Source organism: Eptatretus burgeri, chromosome 5, assembly GCF_056783735.1.
Source record: "Eptatretus burgeri isolate ZD-2024b chromosome 5, Ebu_testis_v1, whole genome shotgun sequence".
NCBI lineage: Eukaryota > Metazoa > Chordata > Myxini > Myxiniformes > Myxinidae > Eptatretus > Eptatretus burgeri.
In genome coordinates this window covers 63,125,950-63,139,102 of record NC_140965.1, presented here as the reverse complement: position 1 = coordinate 63,139,102, position 13,153 = coordinate 63,125,950, and the positions used below count along the sequence as shown (strand labels likewise).

The following is a 13,153-nucleotide window of genomic DNA, read 5'->3' as shown; positions in this document are numbered from 1 at the left end:
ATATTTCAAACATATGTGTTTTTCTGCGAGTCTCAACAAGGATGCAAAATGAAGTGAAAGACGTGGAAAAAAAAAAGGATATTTTTATAATACGTAGTTGCTTGGTTAGCCCCAGTCAGTTCGAATCGAACAGGCCCGCGGTATCGGTCTCCCTACATCAAATATGCTGTGCTCTTGCCTTCATGGATCCCGGACTGCACAATCTTCCATAATGTGTTTTATTGTGTGTGTGGGGTGTCCTGGCAGAAGCTGCAGGTGTCATCAAGTCAATGTTTGTAATGCAAGAGCTGCAGTTGTCCACATTTGAGGTCGTGAAAGTGAACACAATCAGACCGAGGGTGTAATTTCTCTGTTGTTGATGGGTAGGGGTTTAGTGCCCAGGATATTGATTGCATTTACGGTAATGCAGGTACGGATGTGTTTTTTTTTTGTCGTAATCATCGATAAGTGGGGGATGTTATTAGGATGTCACGGTAGTGTCCTTGTGGTGTAGTCCTCATGTGTCTCGGGGTCTATGGGTGGTTGGACATGGTGGCATGGATAATTTGGGTTGGCACTTGCAGCTGCAAGAAACTGCACACCTCTCATTTCCAAGCAGCTTTTGATCAACACTTTTGTCTCTGCAGGTGGTCGTAGTTGTTGCAGTCACCGGGGCTATGGTTGTTTGTATGCTCCTTCCTTTCACCATTAAAAAATTTTTTTTTGCTTCGAGAAATATTACCATATACACTCAGTGTATAAAACCTGAGGAACACCTTCCAAATATTAAGTTGCATCCCCTTTTGCCTTCAGAAGAGCCTCAATGTGTCAGCGCATGGATTCGCCAAGGTGTCAAAAGCGTTCCACAGGGATGTTGGCCCACGTTGACTCCAATGCTTTCCACAGTTGTGTGACGTTGGCTGCCATGGATCTCGATGCCAAATAGTTTGTTCCACCTCATCCCACTGATGCTCAATTGGATTGAGATCTGGCAACTGGGCAGGCCACAACCGAGAGCTGAATTCACTGTCATGTTCATGGAACAATTCCTGGACAATCCTAGCCTTGTGGTATGGGGGATTATCCTGCTGAAGAAATCCATTCACACAAAGATACACTGCTGCGCTCAAGGGATGCACCTGATTAGCAATGATGTTAAGATATCCTGTGGCCTTCAAACGTTGCTCCACTTTTATCAAGGGGCCCAATGCGTGCCAGGAAAATCCACCCCACACCATCACCACCAGCCTGCAATGTTGACACATGGCATGATGGATGCATGTACTCATGTAGTTGTCTCCAGATCAAAGTTCTCCCATCAACGTGAAACAGCAGGAGCCAGGAGTCATCAGACCAGACTGTTTTTCCAATCCCCAGTGTTTTCGCTCCTTATCCCACTGAAAACGCAGGTTCTTGTGTTTTTGCCGAAAAAAGTGGAAGTCTGGAGTATCGTCGGCTGCCATACCTCATTCATGCCAAGGTACGACGAGTTGTGTATTCTTTTATGGGTCTTTCGGCACCAATGGTGTATTGGAGTCAGTTTACGAACAGTAGCCCACCTGTTGCTCTGCAAAATTTGTGTCAGCCTCCTTTGGTATCTTTCATCAATGAGCTGTTTTCGACCACTGGCCTGTCGTTAGCTGGTGGACCATTTTTGATACACACAGGAAGCTGTTGAGCATGAAAAACCCAGCAGCACTGCAGTTCTTGACACTCAAACAGGAGCACTTAGCAGAGACCACCATACCCTGTTCAAGCACTTAAATCTTTTGTCTTTCCCATTCACCCTCTGAGTGGCACACATACAATCCAAGTCTCAAGGCCTGAAGATCCTTCTTTAACCTGTCTCCTCCCCTTCATTTACACTGATTGAAGTGGATTTAACAGGTGAAACCAATAAGGGATCATAGAAAGAAGAGGTGCTCCTAATGTTTTGTACACCGAGTATTGATATTCTACTTTTGCACACCGAGTAAAACGCAATTCTTCCATTGCTGGTTTGTCATCGAAAAAACACAAAAAAACAAAAAAAAACAGGGGGAAATTATCCTTAATCCCCATCGAATCAACACCGCACCCCCCCCCCTCCCGTGTGGTGACAACACTTAAATTCAGTTTTCCTACTTAGTTTACATTGAGATGTCTCAGACACGTCCACGGGCCAAGCAACTCCGCATGAACCTATTTCATCTATGAAATTCCCCCATCCACCACACAAACATAAAATATAAATATAAAATAAAAATACGAGAAGGACACTCGGTGAAGCGCATACCTCCACCATGTAATGCCTGATCCATGAGAACATATCAGACCAAATACATTTTTGAAATATCATGCTAAACATTACTAACTATATCGTTTTTGGCCGCATCTCTCACTGGTGAAGAATCACTTAAAAAAATTAAATAATTCTCGTATCCAGAGCCAGATTCAGATCCACCAAAATCGAATCAATTCTTCGTGGTCACACACCCAACCTGTCCACCAAGTTTCATCTGAATTTGTCCACAACTTTTTGAGATATAGTGCTATATATCAGTTTCACCTTATCTCTCAATGGTGAAGAATCACTTTAAAAAAAAATATTTTAGTCGTCGGATCTGGATCCAAATGTTCACCAATATTGAATCAGCTCATCCTCGTTACACACCAAACCTGCCCACAAAATTTCATCTGGATCCGTCCACAAATTTTTGAGATATCCTGTACACAGACACACAGAAAGGGGTGAAAACATAACCTCCTTCACACATTTGGTGGAGGAGGTAATAAGTAAATAATATATAAAAATAATTTGTGTACTCCTTTCGTGTATGTCACAATATTCCAAATGGTTCCTGCTGTCAGAATAATTGATCATGTTTTCCAACCACGAAAATAAATGATTGGCTTGACAACATTGCCATTTTTATTATTCTCAGACAGCAAAAAAAAAAGAAAAAGATAAAATACCATTGCCCCCGTTTTAGCAATTCAGCTGTACGGAGGTAAAGGGCTAGCCCATATTTATGTACAACTAAAATTGCTGGTCGGCCATCTTGGATTTAATATCGGGGAAATAATAATAATAATAATAATAATAATAACAATAATAATAATGATGACGTGCATATATTGTTGCGAATCTGGAAGGCATGAGCACACAGACATTCAGGTTCCTACAGCTTAGTTATTTCGATAAGTATGTGTTATATAGATATAATAGCTTCCATCCCCGAGTCTAATGGGTGAATAAATGTAAATGTGCTGTGAAGTTATTTTAATAGTCAGGTTTTCTTTTATTTAACAACACCAACGATAACGCCATCTTCACTTCCATCCTGACGCCATGACGCTCGCACGATCGCCAGCAGGCGCGCACGTGGGCGGAATCAAGCATAGGCATGGCGTCCCTCCTGAGCCAATCGGCAATGAGCGGGCGTCTTCCCTGCCCCGTCTCCGACTCAACACGATCGCCAGCAGGCGCGCACGTGAGCGGAGTCAAGCATAGGCATGGCGTCCCTCCTGAGCCAATCGGCAAGGAGCGGGCGTCTTCCCTGCCCCGTCTCAACACGATCGCCATTAGACACACGGTCAGAGGAGAGGCGGTGGGCGGAACCACAAACGCCTCCGCTCGGGACTCCGCCCAGAGGGGTGGGAGTTGCCCCGCCTACCATGCGCCTGTCCAATGGAGGGCGGCCAGGGAATCGCGCGATGGTTCCGACCAATGAGAAGGCGAGTGGCCATAAAAAGAGGACCCTCCCTCGAAGGAAGGACAGAGAGAGTGTGGTCGGCACGAGCAAAAAAAGAGTGTGCGGTGTACTGGGTCTGCTGGAGTGCGAGTCTCTGCCCAGGTTCGCGGCGGACTGCATCTTGCGCTTCAGAGGTGCCTCATCTGGCGTGTTAGAGCAAGCGACCCTTTTTCGTGGAGGGAGATCACCTCGTCTCACCGCAGCTGGGTTCGGCTGCGCTGGTCCGTCCTTCGGTGACCGGAGCTCCGGGAGGGAGTGGCCGCCCAGCCGAGCGCCAGATGAGGCACCTCTGAAGCGCGAGATGCAGTCCGCCGCGAACCCGGGCAGAGACGCGCAGCTTCCCTGATCTTCAGCTCGACTGTCCTCCGGGCTGGAGGTCCAATTAAAGGCAATTTGGTCCGATTCTTTATGCGTGAGTGTGTGTGTCCTGTGAGCCCCGTCTTTAAGTAGTAATTGTATAAGTGCTTTGCTGTACATTATTTGCCTATTATTCGGTTTAGCTCTTGCCTGACGTGCTTCCCTCATTCCCCACCTATTGTATAAATAAACCCCCATTTGTTAAATGTTTTCAGCTCGTTCGCGCCTATTCTTTCATTGACTGAGCGTGTCACGTGCCGGGGAATTAGCTGGCCATTGCCAATATAACGGGACAACCGGGACCGACGGTTCTCGGCGATTAAACCGCTTGGAATCGCACATGTAACGAGCTCGCTAAGCGACTCGTTTCTGTATGGGTGCTGTCGAGGGTGTGAAGACTCGGTAGATCACCACATGGTCTCCAGGTATTTTGAGATTTGGCGAATAACCCTGTACCACGTGGTGGAAATATTGACGCTTCACAGTCCAAAGCAAAGGATCCGTATTCTCTGGAGTTTTCCGGAGAAGTAGGATCTGAATTTCGGGCGATCGGTCGAGCCGACTTGCGGCTCCATCTAGCGGTCGCACCTGCGGCCGATACCCGGCCCCGCAACAATATATATATATATATATATATATATATATATATATATATATATATATATATATATATATATATATATATATATATATATATACACACACATACACACCATCATGTGTTTTCTGTGCAAAGTACAAATAAAAATCGGTACATATATTGTTGCGGAAATGGGCCCTTAGTGGGTTATGAAATATAGGATTAGCCCAGATCCCACCTTAAATACATGTTTAGCCAGGTTGTTTGGTAATCGGACGTTACATGTGTGTAACGTAGAAGGAGGTAATCGGACGAAATTATATCGGGACTGGATTGTCATCACTCGTCGGATGAAACAACAATTAGAGCAAACCCTGGTGAAGGAGACATTGAGGGAGCAAACGGGATTGTTGACGAATGAAACACATTTTGAGCAGGTCCAGCATGTGGAGCTGACAGCCCCAGAGGAGTGTGGCGAACCGATGATGAGCAACCTGCTGGAGACGCGACCGGACCGAGGTGGCTCTGGAACGGAGCAGGTACGAGGGCACATGCATACATGGTGTGGACGATGAGCTTAAGTTAGGAATTGGATTTTATGTTAATGAGGAGACTGTCCGATGGGGTGCACGTATGCATGACCCCTGAATGTGTGTGTGGAGTGCCTGTGAATGAGTGCCTGTGAATGAATGCTGTGAGCCCACAGTCCAGACTACAGCACCGGTGTGTGCTGCCAAGGCCGAAACATGCATGGGTACTCACGTGGCGGTCGAGAATGTAACCCTGGAATGCGAGGCAGTTGGTCAGTACGCAGGCAAGGTTGAATGTGTGGAATGTCAACACATAACCTTGAAATGTGTGGAGCCTGCTGTGTGTGGGAGTCCTGAGCGTGGAATGAGTGGTGACGTTGGAAATAGGTGAGAGGTGCAAGGGGAAATAGAAATGCCACCAGGACAGAACTTGACACAGGGGACGGAGACCATAATGGACAGCTCCGCATGGGTTCTTGAAGAGTTGGAGGTGCAGCATCCAGGAGCAGGCTTTATAAATTGGATTTTAATTTCTCTCTCAGCCTCACAGCAACTTCGGGGTAGAGCGCAGATGAGTAGCAAGCGGCACTGGCATGCGTCACATACTCCCCGTACCCATTTTAGAACAGGAAGGGGCCGGCAGCGACACCACCATGTGTCACTTGGTCTTCAAATCTCTCTGAGGACACGAGGGATACGGCTAGTTTAGTGGGGTTTATCTGTCTTCAGGGAGTTAGAGAGAAGAGGGGGAGGCCGCTCCCCCAATTGGGGTATACCTGACTTCCGCGAACCTGGAGAAGAGGAGGGGGTGGACCACAACCCTAATTTTGATGTGACCCCTTTGAGCCGTGGCGGAAAAGCGGCGGGGTCATGTAATGGGTAATGAGGGATTTGTTCCCTCATTCCCCTTTCAATGAGCCAAAGAAGCAGGCCATATTGGGATGTAAAAATTTTGATTGGAAATTATACCGAGAGTGATTGCAAATTGAGAGACTGACAGAAGGGATAAGAGTGGAACGAGTGGTTTGGGTGATTATTTTTTAAAAAAAGAAAAAAAAAGTGGAGACATCACAGGCAGAGCGTTAAACACACCTGAAACAAGTGGATGACAAAGAGTGGCTTGTTTGAGGAAAGACTTAAATGCCAGGTTAGAACCATGCAGAGGTTCATGAGGCTGGTGAAGAGATATTGATGTTTTCTTTAAATTGTTGGCAATAAACGATTAGGGCAGTTTAGAGGAGGCCAGTGGACGACGGACGTAGTGACAAATTGATTGGGGTTTGATTAAAAAAAAAGTGTCTCAGTTAAATTTGATGACCAAGTGGGATCCGAAGGACTGGTGTGTTTTTGTTTTAACATAAAAGTGAAAGGTGTTGGATGGTGTTGTGGACTGGGTGTGTGGCACTGTGGAATGAATGACTAAAGTGTTTGGGGTGAATGGCGTGTTTGTGTGAATGAGGAGAGTGAGTGCGAACAACGTACCCTGTCGGTAGGAGTCTCCTAACCAAGTTAGTGTAGGTTAGGGGGACTTAGAGGATTTGACATGGATTCTGGCTGCTGTTCCATCGTGCAGGCAGACTGCTAGGGGTAGGTGCAGGCCAACGTATGGTGGTACTGGCTGGGAGTGTGACATGGTATTGGAAGGTGGTGAGTCGGGAGAGAGGGCACCAGGGCTTTGGGGGATCCTGGCAGGTGAAGGCTGCCAGAGATGCTAAGAGAGCACAGTAGGTTTTAGCACCAGGAGAGCACAGTAGGGTTGAGTGCCAGGACAGCACAGAAGGTTTTCATACCAGGAGAGCACATTATGGGGGCTAGAGAGAGCCACCCCTAAGTTAGGAGCACCAGAAGCACACTCAGGTGAACCCCGAGGTCGCTGGGTGTCCTCCACCCATGATTGGAAGCAGGCAAAGAGTCCGAGTAGTGGTCACACTCCCCAGCCAGCGAGTTATGCCTGGCACCACCAGATGAAAAAAGACAAATAAGGGCCTTGCCCAGGTTTAAAAGGATGGAACAGTGTGCCAGGTCGGGAAAATTGGTCATAAGGATCATTCAAGCCATAGCGGGGTTTGTTTAATTGTTAAGAGCTAAAAGTAAATGGTTAGGTTCGATGAACTCTCCTCCGCACCATTCATGCGTGACACCTGGTACGAGTAGTGTTGATGGGAAAATTTGTTAACAAAGGCCAGGCAAGGTCACCCTCTCGAAGTACCAGAGAGGCCAGTGTGTCATGAGCACACACTCACAAAGATAACAGTTGATTAAGTGAAAGGTGTTGGATGGTGTTGTGGACTGGGTGTGTGGCACTGTGGAATGAATGACTGTCTGCTAAAACACACCATCCTGTCTGCTAAAAATAAATAAATAAAATAAAATTAAAAAAAAAAAAAACTTATTAAGAGGACCATACCAAAACAAGTCCTGCCAAAGCAAGTCAGGCGAGGAAGGGTATAGTAAGGGTACACTCCATCTCACCGAGTCTGAGGTCATCACACCCACTTGCACCCTTAAGAACGCCTCCAAACTGCATTTGCTTACCATCGATATCACCGTGCCACCTGCTGTCCAATGCAGGGCTTGTTCCCTGCTGCTGCTCGTGAGTAGGCCATTCCGGCCGAGAAGTCATTTTGTGGGCCATATGGGCCAAAGTCATTTTGTGGGCCATATGGGCCGAAGCATTGTTGTGGGCCATTGAGGCCAAAGTGCTTTTGTGGGACGTTGCGGCTGAAGATTCATTCCATTTTGTGGGCTCAGTGGGCCGAAGAACTCTGTGAGATTAGGCCACTGGGCCGACTGAACTCAACTGGTGAGAGACGAATTGGGCCACGAAGTGAGGAAACCCTCAGGGGTGAATAGAAAATACTGCCGGGAGGGGGCATGAAGGAGCGAACACGCAAGGGAACTTTGAACCTTTGAATGAAAGTAAAATTGAATGCCCTCCTGTGCAAATCCATAATTAGAATGTTTAGTATTGTGCATAGAGTGTGAATGTGTTTGTTAGATTAGTGATCCGACACATGAGGATAGGGACATGCTAATCTTACTGTGACACTTTGGTTTTTGGAGTCAAGTGCTTCCCATATTGTGGGTTAGAGTAAATGGGAGATTTGTGCTGTACGTTAGACAGGGCCATGACCGTGGGCTGCCCCAAATGGAGGCTCAGGAGAGCCTCGGGAGAAAGGTGGGGGTAGTGTTGTGGAAATGGGCCCTTCGTGTGTTATTAAATATAGGATTAGCCCAGATCCCACCTTAAATACATGTTTAGCCAGGTTGTTTGGTAATTGGACGTTACATGAGTGTCGGGAGGTGTAGCAGGCTGTCCAGTGTTCGTACAGTGATGGTGTACCGAGAGGCGCCTTTTTTTCCTTCCCCCTAACGAGCCCCCACCCAGCGCCTTGACAGAGTCAGTCAGCAAGACGTGCCAGCAACCCATTGGGGGAGAGCTGCGGCAAACTCGAACGATGGACCAATCACGGGTCCCCAGGGGTGGTTCGAAAGGCCCGCCCCAAAAAGGCAAGGGAGGAACTGCTCTTTACGGTCTGCGATCTGCTTCATGAAGAGTGGCTTGGCCGGCTGTTCCTCCTTGGCCATGGATCCAGCCTGCAGGTCATCCACAGGTTCATCGTGAGTCTAGCCATGGGGCCTCTGACTGTCCTTGCTCCCTGCGCGGCTGGACCACGTCGTCTTTCATCCCATCGATCCGCCTGCGGAGCCCAACACCCAGATTTGGCCTGGTCTGGTGTACAGGCCAGACCTGGATTCGCATACTGGACCTTGTGAGAAACCAGCTGGAACACACCATAGATCTTTGTCTCCTGTGCCGTCGACCTTACAGGGGCTGGACGCGCAGAGGCTGGTGCATGAGCGGTGCCGACAAAAGGACGTCGTCGCCGCCATCTTGCCACGCAGCATGCGCGAGTGAAGCTGATACGAGTACGAGCGCCATCTTGCCACGCTACATGCTCGAGCTGGGCGCTCAAATCCGACACCATCAGCTTGTCACGAGTTGCATTCGTGCCTTCGACACTTTTCCTCTCGTCCATGAGGCACCACCAAGTACTCAGTGTCTTGTCTGCATGTTGTCAGGCCTAAGGTTTATTTTGCTGGGGCTCTCTTCGAAACCCGTATCCGTAGCTCCCTAGATAAGAGCGGGTTATAGATGAATTATAACATTGTCGTGAATGCTTTGCTTGTGTCGTGTTCCCCGATGTGTCCCCAAGAAATCTGGCTGATTCATACGAGATTTGCTGCCTTGAATTTATTCGTGTCGCGCTGAGGAACAATCGCTCAATTTGTATTTAAAACCAAACTGGTTACGGACTGTGGCAGACTTCGCTCGGTCTCTGATCAAACCCAGTCTGTAACCGGGGTGTATATCCCCAACTGGCAAGGCACAGGGGTACTTTGGCATCGTGATCTGAGGCGCGTGACCCGAGTCCTGTGCCGAACTAGCCGGCGCTATAACCCCTGAGACGGCAGTGCTGTTAAGCGCCGTCGAATCTTCAACAATATGTCCGGGATATGGTTGCGGACGCACAGACAAAAATAGGGACCAAATTCATAAGCCCCAGTTTCAGACTAAATCCAACGGGGGCCAATAAAGCATGACAGATGGACACTGTTCCTTTTGGTAATGGATACACAATGGATGGTAATGGATAAAATGGTACAAATGGTTTTGCAGTTTTTGTTTTTAATTTTTTTTCTCTTTACCCCAATAACTACCTGTTAATTGGAGGAAATACAGTATAATAAAGCAATTGTCACATTGGTTTTCCAAATGAAACAAAGGGTTTGTTGAACCACACAGTCATGCAAGGAAAACAAGGAAAACAACGGATTAAAAAGACAATCATAAATTAATGGTGGCCTCGTGGTGATAGATTTTGAACCAACAACCTCTTCGATTCCACGCGTGTGACTGAAAAATGCAGTTAAGGACGTAAGATTTTTTGCCTCGAGAAACCAAGCCAGTATGAGAACAGTCACTCCCAAGTATGGTTGACATGTTGTTCTCGTCCACCCGTAAATGGTCACCACCATCTCAGATTGTCCCCATTACAAAACCATGATCTTTTCTACCCTCAACACCACCCCAATTTCCAGTGTTCCCTCTTTGGAGTATCATTCTGTATCCATCTTGTCCTCCCCAAGCATCCTCTCAGACATCCCCACAACCTTCACTTGTCAGTCTTCCTCTATCTCGTCCTTCTAATCTGCTGTTGGCATTTCCCCTCTCGCATCCTGATATGTCCTGATCCATTCAGTGTACTAGCGTGCACACAACCACACACAGTTTTTGGAGACCCAAACCATGCCTCAGCTCGGGAGGATACAATAAAAGCCGATGAATTCAAAGGCTAAACTAGAACGGGCACTCGGTAGAGCGCATACCTTCGCCGCCGCAACTTTTTTCCAGGCACATTTGAAAAACGTCATTTTAAAACGTCCATGACGTCACAACCGTCAGTCCGATTGACGTCAAATTTGGTGTGTAACCTCCTTGAAGGCAGTCTAACAAAATGGAATGATAAACACTGAAAAATTAAAAAGTTGAAAAATGACGTCATTTTGACGCACTTCCGTGGACGTCATGTCCAATCGGGGACTACCATTCTGAAAGCTCGTCGTTCACTGAACGTTTTAACGTTGGTTTCATGTCAATAGCTCTATTAGATCTGAAGCTATGCCTACAAGTATATTTTGACTACAGAGTTAATTGGCAAAACCTGACCATCAATAAACAGATATTTTGGTACTGATCCTAATGCCTGGATTTGGGAGACTTTGCTTTATAAATTATATCGATATTTGAATGTAAAATATCAGGACATTTTAGCCACAATTGAAAAACGTCATGTTCAAACGTCAATGACGTCATAACGGTCAGTCCGATCGAAGTCAAATTTGGTGTGTGACGTCCTTAAGGTAAGTCCTACAAAACGGTATGATCAAAACTGATGAGATCGAAAATTGAAAATTTACGTCATCTTGTGACGTCATTGAGACGCACTTCCGATGACGCTACGTCAAATCCGACACTACATATCCGAAAGGTATCTCGTCATGGAACAATATGGCGGTGGTTGCATGTCAATAGCTGTATTATGAAGGAAGTTATGCTCAAAAGAGTGTTTTTGACCTTTTCATGACCTTGACCTTTGACCCGATCGCTCCCAAAATCTAATCAAATCGTCCTTGGATACTCACGAATCATCCCACCAAATTTCATGCAATTCGGTTTAATACTTTCTGAGTTATGCAAATAACAAACAAACACACGTATTCACAAATAAATAAATACACAGCGACCAAAACATAACCTTTCGCAGAATAAAAGCTTGGCACATCTAGGGGAGTTGGAGAAAAAAGACAACCTGCGAAGACGATCAAAGTTGGTAAATTCGGTGCAGCGGAGGTTCCCTGGACGTGCCAACCAGACACTGATTTACACTTTCTTTTCTAGCTTTCCCTACTTTCAATTTGTTCACTTTGAATGCACAAGAACTCTTAACAATAAGCCCTCATCCTTTAGGGGTGGCCAGTGTTACTGATTTGCATCTCACGCTTTCCTCTAAAGCACGACAGGCATTCACATGCACCTCTCCCAAGACAGTGCACTACATCCTCTGCCCTCCTCTTTCTCAGTCACCTTTCTTACGTTGGCACCAAAGTGAGCATGCCAGCTTGCGTCGGGTGAGAGGCCAACCCTGTGCCTTGATCTAACCACTTTACCCGTGGAGTTCTCTTTCTAATCCCGTTTCCCTCAGAATGATGGAGGTGCCTGCTCACATAGAAATTGAGATAAGTTGACTGACTAAGTGGGCTGACGTGTGAGTGGTGAGAGCTTTCTTCTGTGACCCTTTTTGCCTTGCAAATATATGCCTTTGCCAACCTTTATAAACCATTTTCCAAACTAGCCAACAGTCTTCTTTCCATTCGATAGACTATAGTCCAATAGTGACACAGGGAGTTCCACCAAGCTGTTTCATTATGGTCAGTCATTTGCAAACATTCCACTTATGTTTTCACTCTTCCACTCTTCATCATCTTCCATCCACTCTTCATCACACTGCCGTTTTGATTGACTGCAGTGGAGTGTTGGGAAGCACAGTCCTTATTTGGGCGATTAATTTGCCGGGAAGGTAAAGTGGGATTTGAACGCTCAAAACCTCCCCATATTAAGCATCTCAGACAGCATCTGTGGTTGCTTCGCAACCCATCATGCGACGGAGCTATCTACGGCTTGTCAGCTTCAGTTATCGGCCGGGAAACTCCCCTTCACCGAACCCATATCAATATGGTTCAGGAAAAATGTAGAATGGATACAAACATCACCTCTAAAGGAAAGCACACAAACTTCACTTCTGAAATTGAAACAAAAAGGAAATCCTACATTTATTTGTAACAAAACGGTACAAAGCAAGGCAGCCCCTTTGATTATGCCGTGTAATACAGACCAACATTGCAGATATTGTTGCATGTAATACCTTTATCGGAGAAGCACCAGGTGAAAGCTTATAATCAGCAACTTTCTGTTGGATCAGCCGATGAGCAATTTTTTCTGGGGGGGGGGGCAGGGTCAGTCGTAAATAATAAATAAATACATAAACAAACATCGTCATCCAACACCAGAAGTTTTAACTGCAACACTATCCTCAACATGGCTGCAATGGCGAATGAGACAGAAGGGATTTCCTAAACAAATGCAGAATGTAGATGTTTGTTTTGTTTACAATAGAAACCTTGATATGACACTCACACCTGGGTTCAAAAATCACTCTGCCAAGATTATCCACATTTGGCACGTTCCTCCTTCCTTACTCGTTACTCCTTTTCACGTACTAAAGTGCACCTGAGCATGTCTCCATGCACCGACAACTGCTCCCTACCAACCAACACCAGTCCGTCAAACTCCCACCCTGATAGTTCGCTGTTTAATGTCACATTTATTTATTTATGACCCCCCCCCGCCC

At 46.4% G+C, this 13,153-nt stretch overlaps 1 protein-coding gene across 3 annotated transcripts in view; it reads right to left on the bottom strand.

Annotated features, from left to right (window-relative positions):
- EIF2A (eukaryotic translation initiation factor 2A) overlaps nt 1–13,153 on the bottom strand; it is a 77,089-nt gene that overhangs the window by 19,422 nt on the left and 44,514 nt on the right. For all 3 annotated transcript variants that reach the window (XM_085882046.1, XM_085882047.1, XM_085882048.1), the window contains one exon: nt 12,668–12,741. In XM_085882046.1, the coding sequence (XP_085738172.1) occupies nt 12,668–12,741 (74 nt within the window). The remainder of the gene's footprint in view (nt 1–12,667; nt 12,742–13,153) is intronic.